We start from the raw sequence: 22,486 nt of genomic DNA, 5'->3' as shown, positions 1-22,486 counted from the left end.
AACAAAATCACTAGCCAAAACCGATTGGATAAGCTGCACACTGCAACCACCACATATTCTACAATTTATACTATACCATGTGTAAGATTTAAGCTATACCATATGTAAGATTTAAACTATACCATGTGGATTTTGGCACGCAGCAGAGGACCCCCTAGGTCTGCCTCGTTTTCAATTCTCGAGCACAAACAAACTATATGCACTTCAGATGGTGACACTAGGCTCCTTGCCATAGCACTTGGAGGAATATTACTAATTTTAATACTTTTTTGACCAATCTACAACTGAAAGCTTGAAAGACCAAAACTATTTAGCCATTCTAATCCACCACTATCGGTTTCACTGTCTTCTGAAAGTTCTACGGCTGAAACACCAAAACAAATTTGTGATGCTTTCTAAGACTATTAGAGAAGCAAAATTGAGATGCTTTATAATACTATTAGAGAAGCAAAATTGTGATGCTTTCTAATACTATCAGAGTAACACTATATTGTGATGATGTAAATAGAACAAAATTGATCAAAAAGAATCCATCGATCTAAACCCCAACAAAATAGAACTGAAGAAATTTTAAATATGCACATGGGGAGAAGGCATCGAGATGTGGGTGGTGCTTGCCTCTCCTGGCTAGAGATGTCCCAAATCTCTCTCTACCTCAACCTGCAAGCAATCGACAGTGTGCGTGAGCACGTACGAAAGCACAACGACTTCTGACTCGATTCAAACCGCGGGCATGGAGCAGCCCAAGCAGATATACCACCTTCGAATGGTAGATTTGTGTGAAAAATGACATATCCATGGGATGAAAAGTTTGAGAAGCAACCGCCGTTCCCATCGCCTTAGTCAGGAAGACGAACGGCACACTCGAGCGCGAGGGCGATGCGAGAAGAGGGCTCCTCGAGGAGGCGAGCGCTCCCTCCCGTCCCGACCTCGACCGAGGATTCTTTAATCAGACACCCGGCCTATCCCGCACTGCAACATGGGTTCTGGGGTCCAACGAGGAGTTTTTTTATTTTTATATTTTTTCGAGTTTAAATTTAAATAAATAGGTTCTCGGCGAAAAGATTTACAAAAGTAGACGCCCACCGCTCTCTTAGAGGGCTGCAGCCCTCTCCCTCTTAGAGGGCGGGTACGACTGCTAACCGCCCCCTGAGAGGGCGGTAGGCCTTCCCGCCTGGTGCCCACAGCCTACCGCCCCCTCAGGGGGCGGGTAGAGGTCCTTACCGCCCCCTGAGAGGGCGGTAAGGGCTCCTCCCGCCCGCCGCCCCACGTCGCCCCCCTACACCCTGAGTCTATAAAAACCCCGAAAATTGGAGAAAAAACCATAAATTTTGGAAAAAAAAGTAAAGTTGAGAAGAGAGAGGAGAAGAGAGGAGAGGGGAGGGGAGGAGAGGGGAGGAAGAGAGATCGGCGAAGCCCTGCTGCATTTGGGCTGCGGATTTGGAAAAAAAATTTCAGGTCAATCTTTTTATCCTTTTTATTGTTGTTAATTAGTGCAGTAGTAGTATATGACATAGATTTTAGATATTTAGATCTAGGGTTTAGAAAATTGTAAAATTTAGTTAGAAAATTGCACGATAATAGTTAAATATAGAATATTATTTTTAGTATATTATTTTCAATTTGTTACCTGTAGTATATTATTTTCAGTATGTCGTTTGTAGTATATAGTTTATAGTATATTACTTGTACATGCGGACGTATGAGTCAACAGTAGATGATAACTTGCGAACCTAGGGTAGCATTTAAAAACTATTTTATCCGATAATCAGAAATATAGTTTGTTGTCTTAACATGTGTTATGTTTGTGGGTATTTCCAGGAATGAGAGATAAATTAATTTTTCAGATATATTATGGTGAGGGTGAAATTATGTACGGTCCCAACGGTGTAGATCTCTCTGGATTTCGTCATGTTATGAAGGGGCTTAGTAAGGCTAATGAGAGGACTATTGTGGGGGTGTGCAAATGGCTAATGTGGTTTTTCCAACTGGATCCGCAGCAATATGAGCTGAAGTTGAAAGGTGTTCTGAGCCGTGCTAGTCATGGATACTTTTGTGAGCTTGTTCCCATCGAAGCCACATCAACTTGGTGGCAGTATGTAGATATATGCTGTGAATGTGGCATGCCGCTTGTTTTATTAGCTACGGTGTACCTGAAAAATCAAAATGAGGTGAACTCTGAAGAAGCAGTAGCATGACCAAGTGAGGCAGTGGAAGATGAGTCAGAGGCGGCTAATGTAGGGTCCAGAGAGGAGGTTGGTGATGTTCCAGACCTGCAGCCGATGGATGTAGCTGATGAAGGGGAGTACATCCCTAGCATCATTGAAGATATGGATTTGGAGGATGAAGAGTTGGAGGAAGGCCTTGCCGATGGGGATTCTTCTGATGAGGAGGGTAATACTGTAGTTCCTGCAGAGTGGCGGGATCAAGAATTTTCGAAGTTGGTAGTTAGCGAGACTGATCAGACACCGTGGCCATACCATGAGAATGAGGTGTCACAAGGTGCTATGTACCCTACAAAAGAGGCAGTTATTGATGCTGTGAAATTCTGGTCGTTGTCTCTTCGTAGGTAATTCAAGGTTGTTAAATCAAGTAAAAGAGAGTACGATGTGAAGTGCTTGGTTCCTCAGTGCCCTGTGTCGGGATAAGGGTCGGAGGGGGGTAGACGTGAGCGGCATGTTCAAGAGTGTGTGCTAAGGAGTGGGACATGCATATGTAGTTGTCAGAAGCCACAATTACTCCACAAACCTTGTGCACACGTCACAGCTGCGTGCGCGGAGCACCATATGCTTCCAAGGCAATATGTGTCACAATATTTCATGAAAGATCAAGTACTGAACACCTGGAACCAGGAGCTGTATAGTTACGGCATTGTTGACACTTTTACAAGTAACCCAGGGCCTTCAAGAATATATGTGCCTGATTTGGGAAAGATGAAGAACGCACCGGGCCGAAGACAATCTCGGCGGATTCGTAACAATATGGATGAATCCGAGGCTGGCCCTAGGATTAAGCGATGCAGTCAGTGCAATGAAGTATGTCACACTTACAAATATTGTCCCAAAAGTGCAGGCGGTGATGCACCTGTTGTCTAGGTCAGCTAGTTTTGTACATTTTAATATGTGTTAATTTCGCGTACGGTTATTGATCAATATGCTTTACTTATTGTTATTAAACATTCATTAGGTCCGTCTGCACAAGTCTCGACGCAGCCTCGCAGATTGAGCCCTGTACGTCCACAGCGCTCAGATTACTTCGGTGACGAGGCCGGTCCGTCTTCGGCGGCCCCACACCCTACCCCCCCCCCCCCCCCCCGCAACGTACTACGGCACGTCAGCGTGGCCTTCTTCTGCTGCACCGTCGTACCACGCAGGTACAATAATACATTTTTTACTACTACTTTCAATACCATATTGTTCGTATCTAACGTGATTATTTGTTCACAGGCCCCTCCAGCCAGTACACATGGACGCCTGCCGAGCCTTCACAGTCCTCCTACCCTAGTCAGGAGGATGACGCTGGCCCCGACACCGCATACGACATCGTCCGTGACTTCTTCGGGGGCACACCTGACTACGACGTCCTTCAGCGGTCCCAGGTTTCCAGTGCACCGCTTTGGACCCAGCCCACGCACGACGAGCCCTCGACACCGGTGGTCCCTACTAGGCCTACCAGACACGTCGGCCCACCTGACCCCCTCACCTACTCCAGGGGTCACGTGAGGGTTAACCAGCGGCATCGGGACCACGATGGGACGCACGGACGACGGTAACGAGGGAGGCATGAGTAGCATTTTACATTGTTTGTAACTAACATATGCGTATTCGCTTCGTGATATGCTCATATGTATTAAGACACGTTCACTTTGTATGGTCGACTTAGTATTTCGTAAATGCATTTTATATTCAGACACGTTCAATGAACAAATGACCACATCACTAAACTTTAACCATGACTTGACAACACATGCCTCCTGCCGCAGGCTTTAAACAAGATGTGACAACACTACCCAGCTTTTTCAAATCAGTAAATGACAACACGGGTACCAATAAACGTGGAATCTCTGACCATGGGCAACGACAAAACTGTCACATTCTTCAAGATGGAATCCGATGCTCCTCCCGCCAGCTACGCCCATACCCTAATTCCTTTCTTTAAGAGCGAATCCAATGCTCCTGCCTCCCCCAACTATAAGTAGCCAAACCTCCTTACGGAGAAGCATTGCTCATTTCTCATATCTCTCAAGTGCAATGTCTTCCTCAGCTCCATCGAGCCCACCAAAGAAACATTGGGGGACTACCGTACCTGAAGGTCTCGAACTACCAATGTGCTTCTGTGGTGATCTTTGTAAGCTCCGCGAGTCGCAGGACATCTCATACACCTATGGACTACGCTTCTTCATGTGTGCCAACTACGAGTATGACAAGCCTCGCAATGCAACAACTGGTTATCGACCAGTACGGTAACAGATGTCCGCCTCATCTCTTCCGATTACGCACCCTCTTTTACTAACCGCTCATCTTGTTCCATTTGTTTAGTCCCCTCCACCGCTCTGTGATTTTATTCAGTGGCTCGACAATGAGCAAAATGACTCACAGAAGCTGTGGGTCGACATGAACATAAGGTGGAGAAGGGAAGCGTACGCACGTCGGGAGTACGAGCAACAGTAAGAGGAACTTCGTCTCAAGCGGGAGGAAGAAGAGCGCATGAGGAAGGCGGCGCACGACCGTACCGTGGCTTAGGCTCGAGAGGCTGAGAGGGAACGGGAGAGGGAGAGAGCCCGCCGTGCTAAGGCGGTAGGTCCCGATGCCCTCCGAAAGGGAAAGTATCCTAGATGCACGCAGTAGAGAGTACCTAATGTAACCCGACATACTTTCCTTCTCTAAGGCATGTTATGATTAGGATCGGTGCACTAATAAGGTCTTAGTGCGAACCGTACATGCCACCTTTGTTTCCTCATCGTGTCGCCGCGGTTACAGTGTATTGTAATATTTTCACCATGTGTTCAATACTATGTTTGTCTTCGTTCACACCCCATACCCACGTAAAATGCTGCAACTACTAATTACTGATTTTTTCCTCCCGTTATTACATAACCTACTCCAAATTTAATTTCTTAATTTCCTTACACCCCTCTCAGAGGGCGGTTAGGGGCTAACCGCCCCTAACCAGGGCCTAACCGCCCCTTGAGAGGGCGGTTAGCCCCTCTTGCCGCCCTCTGAGGGGGCGGTTAGGCCTACCGCCCTCTCAGGGGGCGGTTAGCACCCGTACCCGCCCTCTAAGAGGGCTGCAGCCCTCTGAGAGAGCGGTGGACGCCTACTTTTACAAATCTTTTCGCCGGGAATCTATTTATTTAAATTTAAACTCGAAAAAATATATAAAAAAAAAACTCTCCAACGAGCGTGCGCGCACTCGTTAGGAAAAACCCAGCCCCCAAATAAATGGGCCTGCAATTTCCATGACCAAGAAAAGGCCTGGCCCATTCGGCCCCACACAGCCCCCCAAATGAATGGGCCTGCGGAGCGGGCCCACACGTCATCGTAACGTGCAACCGCACCACGTTGGCATCTGTTCCGATTCCCCGAGAGCCAGCCCCTCCCTAATTCCTGTCCCCAAATCCTCACAGCTTTCGCCAGCCGTATGGACCCAGCCCACAGTCTCCTCCACCTACATCCGGGCCCCACGTCCCATCCTTCGTTTTTCCCCACTCCACGTTTCCGGTCCACGTGAACCCGGTCTTCAGCTTCCCCGCCCCACCTCCCGGTGAGCTTACCACCCTCGACCATATAAAATCCATCGCCGTCGCCCCCCACACCCGCGTCACCGCCCTCCCTCGTCGCCGCCGACCGAACGAGACACCCCACGAGCTCCCGCGCGGGTTCATGTCCATCCCCCCACGCGAACGCACCGGAGGATCCTATTACCCGCGCCCGCCCAACCCTAGCCCTAGCCTCCAACATGGCAGCGACCGACGCCGCTACAGCCGCCGCTCCCCTCCGGCATCCGTCTCGCCGCCCGCCGCCGGAGGGAGCAGCGCGAGCTCCGGTGAGTTTCTCCTCCGACATAACTCATCTCGCTCTCTCTTTCCCTTGCTGGGTCTGGACGTAGACCGATTGAACGTGTGTAGCCCCGGTGAGGTTGGATCTGGGTTCGGTTGGTTAGTTTGGGGGCGAGCAGCTGCTCGGGGGTTGGTTTGATTAAGCCCGGCTGTGTGGTTGGTGTCGTTCGTGCGTTGGCTGAGCTGAAGCTTGGAGGGAACTTTTCCCCTTGTCAAGTTTACAGTGTTCTCTTAACAGATTGAGCATGCTAGTTGGCTGAGCTCATGTCTTTGGCCATTAATTTTTTGGCTTTGTGCTGAGCTGAGCATTGGTTTGATAACCTGGAGCCAGTTCTTGCGTGGTTCAATGTCCTTGAGCTCATCGTTAGTCAAATATGAGGGTTGCCCTGTTCAAAGTGAATATTTACATGACAAGCTGCTATAGATAAAAGCGAATTTTCCTCTTTTGAAGGCAAAACTCTGATCGAGTCCCCCTGTTGAAGGATGCAAGTATATCATAGATTATTGCAACGGGAGGATACTATTTTCAGTGTAATTTGAACTCGTATTCTTATGTGCCAGAAAAATTTATAAGCATATAGCATATACGGTTTATGTTTTCCAACAGAAATATAGTTTCTCCATGAAGTTTCTATGGTTAGACACCTTTTCCAATTTAGCTTCTGGTCATGTTCCTTGAGGCTAACTCTACCCACAACAACGATTCAACATGTTGCATTGAGAATAAAAGTCAAATCTTGTCTAGCTTGTGTACAGGTTGGCCCAACCATATTGAGCAGATCAGCATAAAGTTGGCTGGAATTCATAATCAACATTTACCTGATCCACGTTAAAATTTGTTATGAAAAGATGGATGTTAATATGTTCTGATCAACACTGACTCACACTCATAGTTGATCTGTTTTTACCCTTCAGTTGGTTCTTTTAGTGCTGTGCATAAGAATATGCTGCTGATGCTTTAGTGCTAGCATATTGAACAGTTGATTTTATATGCACATTATGCTATGTAGCATGAATAGCATAAATAAATATTTCAATGACATTGAAGGTACTTATCTATGCGGCTTGCTTGTTAATTTTCTAATTTCAATAAAGTTGTTTTATGCGAGCTGTTTTTGTTCCAGGAGAAGCCATTTTGTTTCTCCATTATTTTTCACTTTCACAGCTTTGTTGTATTAAGATCTTACATCAGCATGTTCATTAGCATCTGCTCGTCAGATTAGTTGTCTGCATGGCTTGTTGCCTTCTTCTCATGGTTAATGCCTTGCTATTGCTAATTTCCAATTCTCCACATTTCAGAGTAACCTTTACAATGCAATTCATATTTTGCAGACTCAATGGTTCCAGGTATCAGAGAATCTATTAATGCTTCCGAAAAGGTGAAGTGATTGCGGAACTTAATACCATTTTCATCTTCTTTTCATCGTGTTAAATATTCTTATTGCTTCTTTTAACTCACTGATAAAAATGCAATAATTCTCAGGTAGTTGGATTTATAATCTCCGGTGAAGAAAATGGTTCATGTACTCAAGAGGTTGGCAATATTTCTGAATGCCACTCTTCTGAACAGGGGAATTTGAGTTTCCCTGTAGATAATGTTGGCTCATTTCGGGCATATCCTGAGAGATCTGAAATGGTTGGATCCCTTCAGATGAACCATTTGGCTACAGGTTCTACTGGACTTCAGGGTAATGCAACTCAGATGGCTGCTAGGAAGAATCAGGCCGTGAATGCTAATCATCTGCTGAATTTCCAATATGATCCTATTTCTCGGCCACAGCTCAGAGGCCCTAGAACATATCCTCCGAGAAGACAAAGGAAGATCAAACCTTACAACAAGGACCTATTTCTCCAAGCAAATTATAAGTTTGTTGTGTTGGATACTGGAAATTACCAGATTGAATCAATGGATCCGGATAAGATGCTCCAGTGGGATGATATTATCTGTGTCAGATACTGTAGCCCCTCTGAGGTTCTATGCCCTATTTGCTTGGAGAGCCCATTATGCCCACAGATTACATCATGTGGCCATATATATTGCTTTCCATGCATTTTACGTTATCTAATAATGGGCAAAGAGGACTACAGAGGTGAGTGCTGGAAGAAGTGCCCACTGTGTTTTATGATGGTATCAACAAAAGAGTTGTATACCATATATATTACTCAAGTTCAGCATTTCCGTGCTGGTGACGTTGCAACATTTACACTTCTGAGCCGGTCAAGAAATTCGCTCACTCCTTCTGTTAAAAGCAGCTCTAGTGAATGCACTTCAGCAGATGAAGATCCATGCAATGTTTTCTCCAAGTTTATTTTGACATCTGATGTGGAGTTATCTGTTCGAGAGGCAAAATCGGATCTTATAAATTGGTTGCATTTAGCTGATTTAGGCCTTGTTGATGACTTGGAGAAACTTCCATATGTTTCTGCTGCTTTGGAACAGCTGGAAGAAAGGATGAAATATTGGACTGAATACAGAAATTATGGTAGCAGACCGCCTTTACAAGATAGCCTCTCTCCTGGATCTAGTTACAAATCAAGAAACTCTTTTGATGTGCATACTTCACACCAGAACAATAGGCACAAACTCTCCCTTATTTCAGGTGGAGATATGATCGCTGGTATTTCAGTGCTCGCCATGTCCTCCGAGTCAAATAAAAACTCCGATAAAGGAATGCAATCCAAAATGGATGAGAAATGTACCACCCTCATTGATTCAAATGAAAATGACTCATACACATTTTACCAGGTGTGAGACATTTCAGAGATTCTTAGCACTGATGACTTCTTTCAAGTTATATGGTTTCGCATGTTCAAGAGCTTGATGGCTTTAAATCTTTGTTGCAGGTGTCTGATGGCCAACACCTAATTCTTCATCCACTAAACATGAGATGCGTTCTAAATCATTACGGAGGCTCTGATATGCTCCCACCTAGGTAATGTGGTCTTTTGCCTGTTCCCTTAAAGTTTGAGCTCCAGGCTTCCTTGTTTACATCATTCTGTTATTGTCATGCAAGCTCAACTGTAGTACGATCGTGTAGATTGCATCCTAATTAAGGATTTCAAGATATTGGTCTGAATGCACACATTGAGTCCTAGCACTACAGTTTACCTAAATCTCCAGGAAGACAGATAGTGCTAACATGTGACGTGTGAGGTATATTTTAGTAATTTTACTGTGTAGCTACACATCACTGTGGTAACTAAGTAGTTCTGGAAGGGCGTGATGTCTGGATAGTGCACAATTGTATGCGATCTTTGGTCCATTCAAAGATGTTCTGTGCTTGGAGTTAATAAAAGGCATGTGAATTGAATTTAAACTGAATGGATGATATTAGTTGTCTTAAGCCAACTATAAAATATCTGAATCCATGATGCGTGCTTCCAGTCAATTTGGCCATATTCTCGTCTCGTACTTACCTTCCAAATATGACGTCAGTCAACTTTAGGGCCAGTCTGGGGTTGCTGTGTGCACTGTGGTGTGAAATCTTGTTAAGAGAACCTAAACTATTTTTACTAGGATTTTTCTGTTACATCCCCATGAAAGGGTTTTTTTTTCTTTCAAATCAACTGCTACATCCAAATTAGAAATAAATAAGCGCTTTTGAAAAACCACTGCAATGCCAATATCTTGGATACTGTAACACTGCAGCAGCTTCTGATTGCTGCTTTTGTCATGTTATGATACTGATTCAACTTAATTGCACACAGAATAACTGGAAAAATCTTGGAGTTGGAAACTGTAACACAGTCTGAGGCTACAAGGAAGCGCTATCGTTTTTTGAGCCACTTCTCATTAACAACTACATTCCAGGTAAATAGGTGCTCTCATGTACAACTACATCCAGGTAAATTAGGTTTGAACATCATGTTTTACTTTTGATCATGTCTCACATTTTTCACATTATGCAGTTCTGCGAAATCGACCTGAGTGATGTACTACCTCCTAACTCATTGGTTTCTTTCATGGATGAAATCAAGAAGCGTGAGAAACAGAGAAAACGAACTGCCAAGAAGGTACCGAGATAACTGGCTGCATTGCACATCGTTTTGTTGAACCTTTGGCACCATCATATTCATCAGGGGTAGAGACTAGAACTGGGGGTCAAAAGCCTGCTGGTTGGTGGTTGCCTGGTGGAAAGCTACCGATAACAGATTTTGGTTTACCAAATTTCCAAACTTAAATTTCTTAGGTTTTGAAGTATGGATCATCTATTAGAAGCCTAAATAGTAAATATACTTACTTCAATACTGGTTGTTTTTGGATGGGGAGCTGCTTAGAGGCGAACCGGCCAGGGTTCAGAAAAACTGAGTCAAGGCTAGTTCTGTTTACCTGTCGCCCCCTGTTTTCTGAAGCCTGGTCTGCAGCACCAAGTTGTCTCATTATTATCTCACTTCAGGGAAGAAGGAACATGAGAAATGTAGCAATCATGCCTGCTTTTCTTGGATTTGCGAACACTTGATTAAGCCCTATGTTTGGTAAATGTTAAGGAGTTCTTTAACACATTTTAGGTGATTGTATCTTGGCTTTCTCAAATTCCGAATTTTTCAAAATTTGTCTCATTGAAATGAGTGAGATTTTGACAATGCCCTAATGTGCAATCTTGTGCCGATCCTGTTACTGCTTGGTTGCTTCCCTACCATTCATTCACTATTTTCCAGAAGTAACCGAGCCACTACAGGACAGGATCCTATGAAAAATGCCGCAGTTGGAGTTGGTGATTCAGCCTCTTCCTGCAGAAAGCTTTTCTCAGCTTGTTTTCGCAGTGTCTCTGTTTTTTAAGGAACACGTATAACCTAGTATGTGTCTAACAAGGATGAGAGTGCAAAATCGTCAACAGGGATAGTAATTCACAATGCTTATCAACAACAAAGTGCTGACCTAATTGGTTAATCTAGTAACTAGCCATTTCTGGAAAGTAAGTTGGAAACGTGTCCGAAATATGTAAGAGTAGGCTAAGGAGTATATATGATGGGCTTTTTGTACGAGAGCCATTAGGCTTCATGGTTTGCTTTCCGTTGCCTCCTGTGTATTTTGGCTTCCTTTTCATACTCTTCCTCTTTGTGTTTTGTAGGAAGAAAGTGAGAGAGTGAAGGCTGAAGTTGCTGCCGCTGTGCAGGCATCTGCAATGTTGTTTGAGCATACAAACTTCTCTCAGAGTCACAACGATGTCATGTTCTCACTGGATGACTTCGAAGGTTAAGTTATTTAACTGGGATGACAGTGGCCCTATGCTTGCGATGTTTACTTCACTGCTTCCTTCAGTTCTGTATTTCTTCTGAGACGAAAAGTTTCTCTCCAGTCACAAAAAAGTGTCGTTTTGGATATTGACATGGTCACCAATGCACTAATTTGAAAATCATTACTAGTATAAAGTGTATGCAAAATATGGAAAAGTTGTTATATTTTGAAACTTCTTTTTAAGAAGCATTAGAAAAGATATTGATGGTTAAAGTTTAAATGTGTTGACTGCACATAACTAAAACGACACTTCTTTTGTGACCGGAGGGAGTATCACATTTTCTGTTTGCGTTTGGCTATCCCATTTTTTTCATTTGCTTTATTAGGCATGTCTACCGATGCGCTCATTCCTGTTGGATACTGATTTGATATCCCTTACCACTGAAGCTCTGGGAAACAATGCTGGACCATCCACAAGTCCACCAGCCAGTGAAAGAAAGCTTTTCTCTGACGTAACACGCCTGGGCTTTGCATCTGCTCAAGACTCGCCTCCGCTAAGAGTTGAAACTGGGGATGCAAGTGGTAAAAATGAAAGCACCAGAGACCAAGGTACGCAATACCATGTCTGTTTGGAGTTTGGACACTGATTAGAATATCAGAACCTAATTTCTAGTAAAATCCTGACGTAACAATATACTTTTGTCATGCAGGGTCGTCGGCAACACCTGCATTATCATTTGCCAGCATCATATCCTCCACTAGAGCTGCCGAGGGCAACAGCTCGGAGATGCATAAACCAAATGGCGGCGGGAAGAAAGGCAAGAAACCAACTAGAGTACTCTTGTCAACGGGCGGCGGCCGCCGATACTGAAGGGGTATATACACTGGTAACGAACACTTTGGTTTTTTTCCATAGTAGCTCAAAGCAATGTGTATAGTGCATAATATGGACTGCGCCTGTAACACTCAAGTAGCAGTTGTCTTTTCTGTTCGTTTGTTTCTCTTTTGCACCTTCGTTTGCATGGGGTTCGCGCTTTGTGTACCTACATCCTGACCCATGCTTAAGGTTAACTGCTCTGGAGCCAAGTGCAGAGAGAATGAGTCATGGAACTTGATATATAATAATGACGTCTGGATAGCATATGGACATTCAAGAGATTTCTTGAGGCAAGGCCACAGATAGGGCATATGCACCGTGCTAACATCACATGGATGTGTTAAGAACAAAACTACTATAAAAATCGCATTAAGTGCTGATTCAGAAACACCGTAAGTGCTGGTTTTTGAAACAAAAATTGGTACTGTGCAATTAGTAGTGATAGTATAATGGTTGGTTTTTGAAAAAAATGGTACTGTACAATTAGCAGTGGTAGTATAGGATTATTACTGTTTTTTTTTTCAAACCGGTAGGAATAATTTCACATAAAAACAGTATATATAGTTCATATACAGCTTATCATCATATATCATAAATGGTAAAAATACAGGTAATCATCTCTTATCATATATGGTTGACATGTAACTTAAATTGCCAAAAAAGAGACAATTATTGATCACTTAAATTGTAAATTCAACTTAAATATCACTAAGTCCTTAGATTATGGCACAAAACATTGTAATTATCATGTATATATGGACTCATAAGTGGCACTATCAAAACAATCTTCACATCATCACTTTGCACCTTCTTTTGTTATCTCAATCAATTTGCATCTCATGATTATAGAAAAAAGATTCATAGTGATGATATTGATGCAAAAATAGCCACTTTATCCTAACACACCATTCACCTTATTATCATGGGCTAACAACATAATCACTATCTATCATCGAAAATAAACAAAAGCATCATAGTAGCAAAACAATTATTTTGCCAATATATGGCCTCATATCATCAACCAAGGTACTACAGTTGAAAAAGCTGTGGTGAAAAGTACAGCACCAAGACAGATCTGAAAACTATAAATTCAACTTAAATTTCTTAAAATATATAATTATTTATCACTTTAGATTGTAAATTCAACTTAAATTCTCCTAAGCCTCATGAGGGCACAAAATATAAATATCATGTTTATGTGGATTTATAAGTGGCACAAGCAAAATATTCTCCATATCATTACTATGTACATACTTTTTGTTATCTTAATTAATTTACATCTAATAATTACAAAAGAAATATTCTCAGAGAGGATATTGATGTAAGAATAGTAACTTCATCCTAACCCATCCTCTACCTCATTATCATAGGCCAACAACATAATCACCATTTAATGTGCCAAGGAAAATGAGAGCAAGCTATTGCGCCAAGAAATGATAACAATAACTATTCATTTGTGCCTCATTTTTTATCCCAAAAATTGAATCTGATGTTATGGGTAGCAAAGTTTAGGTAATTCGCATGACATAAACCCTGATACCATATAACAACATATACAAACTTAATTCAACACGATATCATTATTGTCAATATGTGGTCCCATATCAATTGCCTAATTCATCATTGAGAGGATAAACATATCTAAAACTTCAACTAAATTTCTATAAGATTAATCTATAATTGAACAAAACCATCTAAAACTAACCTAATTTATTTACTATGCACCTAAATCCTCTAAAATACCTCATTGTGGAGGATGATGCCGATGTCAGGGTGGATGAGGCTATGATGGCTCGTGGTGATGGAGGTTGGGGACGAGGCGGTGACGCCAGGGTGGAGGGCACCGGGGAGACCCACAACAGTGCGGGGCTTTAGGACGGAGGAGGCTATGGAGGCACGACGACGTCGGTGTTATGGAGGCCCATAGTAGCGCGGGGCCTCAGGACGTAAGAGGTCATGGAGGCAGGGTGGTGCCAGTGTCGTGGAGGCCCACGCCAGCATAGGGCTTTGGGACGGATGAGGTCAAGGATGGCTAAGTGTTGAAGGATGGAGAAGGGTAGTTATATAGGTAGCGAAACTAGCATTGTCGGATCAATTTACGAACTGGCGGTGATAGTCTGAAAGCACTAAATGCGGGAACTGAGATGTTGATGATAATGTATCACTACCGGTTAATAATCAGAACCAATTCCATTTTCCACTTATATTCAAACAGCTGTATTCACCTAAGCCCAATTCCAATTCACCAATTCTTGGCCCAATACCACAAACCAAATGGCACCTTCATGTTATTGTCACGCCACACTTATAATAATATTAATATTATTCTCAAATGATAATTCTTGTACTCTCAAAAAAACTCTTTTTTTTCCCGCATACTGATCTAACTAGATTTTATAGCATGGATCTTATATCCCTCGCCGGCTTCCTCCTCGTTGTTGGACACCTCGACTAGGCGCTCCGCGCGCATGATCTCCTTCTCGTGCTGCATCGACTGCTGCGACGTGAGAATGCACGCCGCCGCGTTGGCCATGTGCAATTCTATGGAGTAGCAAAACTCATATTTGGCTGCCTCTTAATTAGTATTTCTAATTATCTAAATACTGGTTCAATTCTATGCGGAAGAAAAAAAATTATAGGATCATGATCGATCACACAACTCGACGGAAGCATATCTCTGACGTTACGGAGGAACTTCATAGCGTAACGTTGCTCCTACCATCCGACTTGCATTCTAAACCCAACGCTAGGCTGAGCTGGGTTGTTGCTTTCATTTTCGCCTTTCTCTCCCACATAAGTGACCTTTCTCTTAATCAAAGCCTTCAAGAAAAATCAGACGCCTAATTAGCTTTAGCTCCATTCCCTCAAAAGAGAAAGTAGGTTTAGCTCCAAAACAGATATCGCGCTCGCTCCGTTTAGCTGCAGTACTTTTCTTTTATACTTAAAGGGAATCATTCCATTTGACCTATGTGTTCTTGACAGTTCAAATGGGATCTAACACTTTGATTGCTCCAAATTACTTCTATTGTGCAGTAACAAGACATTGAGGTCCAAACATCACAAACTCATTTCGTAGCAGAAAAGGCTTCTGGGAACAGTGAGAATGATTTCGAAAGCTATGAGTTCATCAAGGGTTTTACTGAACTATTGTCGGCATTTTTCTCATGCAAATGTGCTTAATTAGTTAGCATATTTTGTAATGTCCCATTGTTTCATGCTAACTGATGCTCTTAACGATGCAGGTTACTCATCCACAAGGCATATGTTCTAAAGATATCATTTGATTATCTCATAAATTGCAGCTTAAACTATGAAAGCTCACTAGTAGCACATAAATTTGGACAAATTTTAATGCAGCCTATGTTTGGAGCGCTTGAGCATCAATTCATGACTGCTTGCGCATCCATTTCAAAGCAAACTATCACCATCTCTTGTTCTAATATTTTCACAACCGGCGTTGATACCACTTTCAGTATTTGATATGAACTGGTTGTAATAGTGATAACCTAATATCACTGGCGGTTCTTGGATAAAATCATTCTCATATTCACGTATTCCTTATTCACATATCAATATGGTTTATATACAGTTCATCATTCATATATGGTTTTATCATTCATTTATAGAAATTTAAAATTATGTATTAACATGTAAATTACATACATCAACATCATTTAGGAGGACTATGTCTCCGTTATGGTAGAATGCGCGCCAGTAGGCATTAATTTGTCCTACTATGATCTCTTAAAGTTTGGTGGCTAATCCTATATATATAGCAGAGAAAATTTCATCTAGGTAGAGGGAGAAGGAAGGTGGCTCCGATAGTCCTACGATGAGCATCCTACAAAACCCAATGAACCTCCATCTCCCCTTTCTCAAGTGAGATATGCCCTCATATGATCTCTCAATAGTGGCTGGTAAATCAAACTTTAAAATATTATTAGTCTCATAAATTTAAGGTCTCAGCTGAAGGCACAAGTCATAAAAGCAGCAACATATGGCATGTCATAATTACACATCTTATTGTTCTATCTCTCATAGAGTATGAGAGAGATTGAATAAGAAGATGTGTAACTATGACAGTTATGCTACTACCCTCAACCATATAAGTACATAATCATCACATGCTCATACAAGCTAAAATTCAACTAAAATTTCTATAACAAAAAACTAATCCACTAAAATCCTAAAATTCAACCATATAGGTGAATTATTCATTTATATGCCTCAGTTTTGTGTTTCAAAATTTAAATGTGATACTATAGGTAGCAGTGTTTAGGTAATTTGTCTGATCTAAATCTTGATACCACGCATTATTATATTCAAACTTGATTATACACGATATCATCATTGGTCTAATTCATCATTGATAGGATAAACATAGCTAAAATTTACTAAAAATCATAAATTTAATTTATAATTGACCTAAAATCATCTAAAATTTACCTAAATCTTTTAGAATGCACCTAAAGTCCTCTAAAATTCATACCTCGGGGCATCGAGATAGAGGACAAGGCTAACGTCATTGTTTGGGCTGGTGTCTGGGTTTATGAGTAGGCAGTGTTGGCTCTGAGGTGTGGAGGAGGCTACTGTGGCTCGTAGTGGATGAGGTCGAGGCTGGGGTGATGTTGTTGGGGTGGATGAGGCTAGGGAGGGTGCAACAATGTCGATGACATGGAGGCCAATGGCAGCGTGCAGCGGGAGCCGAGGCATCGGTGTAGAGGAGGCTGACATTAGGGTGGATGAGGTCAAGGAGGGTGCAACACGGGGTGGGAGCCAAGGCGTCAGTATGGTGGCTTGGGAGTGGCTAAGTGTTGAAGAAGGGTGAAGAAGAAAAATTATATAAGGTTGTGATATCATCACTGCCGGATCAAGTAGTGAACTTGGAGTGATAGACTATCACTATCGGTTCACAACTACAACCGGCACTGGTAGTATCACTATGCAGAGAATGGGAGTCAAAATATCGGTCTATCACTACAGGTTCACATCTACGGCGGTGATATTATTACTATTTGTTGGTAACTAGAACCAACAGTGATACTATCAACATAAATACAATTAAAAAATTACGAATTTATAACTAGAACATAGAAGAAGCAATCTAAAAAAAATTATAAATTGGATTAAGCACTTGAAGTTGGGATTAAATATAACTAGTTCATAATATTAAATACACCAGATAGTAGATAACCTAATAAAATACAAAATACATAATAGATAACTTCATAATAGCTAGTTCTCTAGATAAACCACATCTTATTAACTACAAACCACCAAGTTCTCTACACAACCTTCCTAATGTTTAACATGAGTGTAGGATCCTCTGCCTCATTGTACAGGCTGTAGTTGAGCACATGCAAGAAAATGACATTGTCATAATCAACAATGGATAGATGAGCATGTAGATACAGAGCATCTCTGCTTGACGGATAGAGAATAAGAAGCTATTGTTACAGGGATCAAAGGCAGTATGAAAGTTGTTGTTGGATCTCAGGCCGCAGAGGTAACCAGCAACAATGGTCATTCACTGGTTTGGATGAACCTGACATCCAATAATGATGTGCAAATGATCCTGAGGGCCTGCAATGAGACCCAGGTAATGAGCAACAAAACGGTTGGCCCTGACATGTCCCCTTCCTATAAACATCTTTCTAAAAAAATATTAATATAACCAATTCTAAACAAACATACTATTTAACTGTAACAAGAAAAAATAGACTGGAATACCTCAAAAGTTAAGGGTTGCTTCCTTTTGTTAACAAAATGACATAATAATAGATATGGAAAAAAAACACAAACATAAAACAGAGAACTATATGAAGATAACTTAAGACAAGAAGAATAAAGATCTACATAAGGAAGAACGAAGCACTAGATGATGAAAAGAAAATCTCATTTCTTCACATAAACTTGTGATCTCTTCTCTCCATTGTACTGATTTAATTCTCACTTATGGCGGAGAGAAAATGACAAAGCCAGGAGGATTAAATAGAGATTGTAGTTGTAACACTATCACTGCCGTTTGTAGTTATAAACCTACAAGTGATACACCGACGCCTCAACTCCTGCACCCTATCATTGCCTAGTTACCAACCAGCAGTGATAGTTTGAACTCAAAGACATGATTGAAGCATGCTCGCCACTTGTGTGTCTTCCACAACACGAAGATTTTTCTCCTGGCTCTAGAGGCTAGGTAATAATAGAAAGATGATGCTAGAATTCAGTTGAGTCCCACGAGTCAATAGACAAAAGTGAGAAATTCAAATTTTTGGATAATAGATCTTTCTAATCTAGTCAACTTTTTTTTTGAAACATTTTTTATTCTAGTTACCAACCGGTAGTGATAGTTTGAATTCAGAGACATGATCGAAGCATGCTCGCCCTTGTGTGTCTTTCATGACACAAATATTTCTCTCTCGACTCTAGCGGCTAGGTAATAACAGAAAGGTGATGCTAGAATTCAGTAGAGTCCCACGAGTCAATCGACAAAAGCGAGAAATTTGAATTTTTGGATAATGGATCCTTCTAATCTAGTCAACTTTTTTTGATACATTTTCGGTAGTTTTGGTAGATGAAGTTGGACAATCCCAGGGCAGCTGATGAACCCATGGCTTCTTTGGATACAATCAATACCGCCAATAATCCTCAAATCATACAAGGTCTAATTACAAGAGCATGTGCACGACAATTAGACCACCAGGTGAACTCGTCCCTTGCTGTTTATACTTCCTTGGATGGATTACTACTAAATTCTTATGATGTTTTATTGCTTAGGAATGTGGGAGAAGCAGCACAACCTTATCTGGACGTCACCCCTCAAAGACCAAGTCTACTTGGATTAGAGGCTGAGCTCTAGTTGTGGTCGAGATCGAGGTCGTGGTCGAGTCCCAAGACAACACACCAAAAAAACGGGCATAACTCTCTCATACAAAGTCCATTTTAGGCAATCTTGGACATTCTGGAAAGCTTACGATGAGTCATTTCCAATGGATATGAGCTCCACCAAATATTCCTTATGGTGTAGTCAGAGTCGAAGGAATAAGGTGTTGTTATACCATTTTGGATCTAGTTAGGTCTTGTAATCATGTCAGAGTCGGAGTCCAAGTTGTGTACGCATCTTTCCACTATTGCACAACCCTAGGTCGACCTCCTCACATCCCCCCTATATATACACAGTAGCTGATGTAGTTTAGGCTCGAGTTTAGCTTAGATTATTCTGTTTTAGACAGTTTCTCCATTTATTAGTTTGTTGAACCCCAACTCGAGTACTTCATTGGTAATTATCAATATTTAGATTGCATCTACCTATTCTTGCTTGTGTTCTCGATTCGCTTGTAGGAAAAGCCTTATTGGCAAGGTCAATTACGTCTTGGCATGGTTGATAACCACAGAGTAGTGGTGTAGTAGTTGTGAGGATTCTCGATCTGTTCTGTTCGGAGCCTTTGAATCATCAACATCGAAGCTCTACCAATTGACTTCATATTACCTTTCGGAAGATTGAGCAAACGTGCATCAACAGTGATAGTATAATTGCCCCTTACATAACTTCCACATGCCCCTTTGTCTTTCGCGCCACTTCATCCTTCTTGATGGCCATTAAAACTACTTGCCATCCCCAGCCTCCTCATTCTATCCACGAAACGCCGCTCCTCCTCCACCGCCTCCACACCTATCATGGCATCTCCTCCTCCACCACTGCCACACTCATCATGGACTCTCCTCATCAACTGTCACCACACCGATGTCATAATCTCTGATCTATCCTCCTCCTCATCCTCACACGATGATGAGTAGTGACTGGGAACACTTCCAGGAGAGCACTCCATCAACGCACACACCAGCAACCTCAAATGAGGAGGAGGAGGACAACGATGACACACCCTCCTCCTCCTCCTCCTCCGAGGACACCAGCGCTGAGGGCTCCTCTAAGAATGACAAGGAGGAGAAGGAGGAAGACTGGATCAATCTTGAGGGCTCGACCAGGGAGGAGGAGGAGCCACTACACAAGGAGGTCTCGATGACCCCATCATCATTGACAATGATGATGATGACGACAATGACAACATTGACTAGGAGGAGCTCGAGAGGTCATCAATGTCAAATGTGATGATGATAGTGATGTAATCATGATTCGACGGTGATGTATCATTGTTGGTTCGTTGTATCAATTGACAGTGATATATAACTGCCGGTTCGTGGAATGAACTAGAAATGATAAAGGGTGTCACTGTCAGATCCAACGACCTCATTAATTTATTAGTCGTTAGTGTCATGAAACGGTAGTGATACTACCGCTTCCAACCAAATCGGCATTGATAGCTTGTCGCCTATTGGGGTCTCTCTAGTAGTGTCGACATATTCCACTTTACATAAGTAAATATCACTTAATATCTGTAAAAAAAAAAGGTTACTAGTTTCACCTTATATTAGTTCATATTTACTTAATTAGTACAAATGATATAGATGACATTTTAATTGCAGTTGTCTCTTTAGTAAAGTGCTTTGGATATATATATATATATATATATATATATATATATATATATATATATAATGCTTTTTTGGCATTATATATATATATAACTATCACTTTGTGTAAACAATTGATGATGTTTTAATTGCACTAGTATTTTTAGTAAAATGGTTTGAAAGCATTATTTAAGCATAGCAGTACAATTTAAACAAAAATATGCATTTTACTGCAATAGATATATAGAATAATCCAATTAGGTGTCAAATTACCAAACAAACACTTACATTAATTAGTTTAGAAAAACGTGGAAAATGAGAAGTTGTAATTTTGTAAAGTCAAATGTGATCTTAGATTCTATGATATGACCGCTCCCTACTATATATCATGCATGTTAGATATTTTTTTTTTTCAAATAGAGGCTCCCTCCATTCGAGACTCTGATGAAAGCAACGACAAGGCTTTGCCTACTGAACACTGGATTATCCGGTGACCATATGGATGATTTCTCAGAGAAATTGCTTTTTGGAAAATCAGTTCGGTGCATGTTCCGGTGAATACACAAGATTATCCGGTGAGTGTAAAGACAATTGTGCAAAGAAGTTTGCTCTCTGAAAAAATTAGTGCGGTGTGTTATCCGGGGTAACGCCGAACCATCCAGTGAGGTTAAACAATTTCTTGCAAAGAGTTTGCTCTCTAGAAAGTATAGTCCGGCGAGAGACTCCGGTGAGTACAATTCACACGTCAGAACATCCGAAAAGATGTGCTTTTGTCTTTTCTGAAAAGTTGCTTTTGGAAGTAAAATGTTAGCTTCTACAATAAATTTTTGGCTTCTCAGTACATAACTTCTCAGAAAAGCTACTCTCAGCTAGCTTCTCAATTTCTAGTTCATTTTCTCAAAAGTAGGCTTCTAGCTTCTCTAGAAGCTACTTTTCAGCAAACCCGTTGTTCTGGCTTCTGGGCTTCTGACAGAAGCAGAAGCTAGAAGCAGCTGGAAACAAACAAGCCCTTAGAGTAGTTCTTCGCTGCTACTTCGAATCCCCACGATTTGGGTGGTAGTTTTTTTGTCGATTTGCTCGTAAAACATCTAGGAGGCGATCCCCAAGGTTGCCGGTCAAAATCCTTTGCTTGTTTGCTTGTAAAAAAGTCACATGTCGCTACGAAAAGTGATAGTTATCCAGAATGGATCCATGTGTTGTGTGGGATTGCCAAATTCCTCGCCTAACACAAATTTGCGACTCCGCTAGGGAATCGACGGTTTTCCATCAACATCCACACCTAGGGTTTCGGCGCTAGCTTCCTTTGCACTGTTGTTCGACCATGGACAGCAAGGAGGCCGAAATTCACCCTGACAAATTACCGCACTGACGCTTGATGAGCTTCCCAAGAAGGATCACCAAGCTATTGAAGCTCAAAAGTGGGAGGTGGAGAAGATGATGCTTGCATGCTATCAGAAATCACATCAAGGCGTCATCAGGAAGGGCGATCCAATGTCAACCGTCCATGCCAAGCATGAGGTACAGGCCATCCACTCTTGATTTACAAGAGCACATTGTACATATGGTTGATCAATTTGTTGGTGCTGCTATGTTTAATAATTCTGAAACATTTGTCAAAAGTCTAGATCATGCGCTATCTAGTCGTGTTAGGACTTTGTTTATTGAATTGCAAGATGAAAAAGCTAAAAAACAGCCCCTATTGCATGATGCTAGCACTTCTAATTCCAACAATCATAGAAAATTTCAGCAAGTCCCTTTAGATTCATCGGCACGATTTATAACACCTTTGCCTATACAACAAGGTATGCTGATGCAACAAACTTATAGCCGAACTAATGTGGGTTTGGCCAATGTGGAGACACCTTCGTTTAATACACTGAATACTAGTAAATCGTATCAT

The 22,486-nt window shown here is 41.7% G+C and overlaps 1 protein-coding gene across 1 annotated transcript; it reads left to right on the top strand.

The window, feature by feature from the left end:
* Positions 1 to 5,791: 5,791 nt before the first annotated feature.
* On the top strand, positions 5,792 to 12,403 carry LOC133918996 (uncharacterized). Its single transcript, XM_062363174.1, has 9 exons — positions 5,792 to 6,045; positions 7,391 to 7,437; positions 7,542 to 8,804; positions 8,903 to 8,991; positions 9,767 to 9,869; positions 9,968 to 10,072; positions 11,131 to 11,254; positions 11,685 to 11,846; positions 11,948 to 12,403. The coding sequence occupies exons 1-9, from the start codon at positions 5,883 to 5,885 to the stop codon at positions 12,106 to 12,108; spliced, it is 2,217 nt and encodes a 738-aa protein (XP_062219158.1). The 5' UTR covers positions 5,792 to 5,882; the 3' UTR covers positions 12,109 to 12,403.
* Positions 12,404 to 22,486: the final 10,083 nt, after the last annotated feature.

The sequence above is a fragment of the Phragmites australis genome, chromosome 5 (genome assembly GCF_958298935.1).
Source record: "Phragmites australis chromosome 5, lpPhrAust1.1, whole genome shotgun sequence".
In the NCBI taxonomy this organism is placed as follows: Eukaryota; Viridiplantae; Streptophyta; class Magnoliopsida; order Poales; family Poaceae; genus Phragmites; species Phragmites australis.
Note: the sequence above shows the minus strand (reverse complement) of the source record. Positions and strands in the feature narration are given on the sequence as shown.

Excerpts from the sequence above, each read along its gene's own strand:
- LOC133918996 (XM_062363174.1), top strand. The coding sequence starts at position 5,883 with ATGTCCATCCCCCCACGCGAACGCACCGGAGGATCCTATTACCCGCGC. Across the intron at positions 7,438-7,541 it reads CTATTAATGCTTCCGAAAAG|GTAGTTGGATTTATAATCTC; the intron begins GTGAAGTGATTG and ends AATAATTCTCAG. Across the intron at positions 8,805-8,902 it reads ACTCATACACATTTTACCAG|GTGTCTGATGGCCAACACCT; the intron begins GTGTGAGACATT and ends TCTTTGTTGCAG.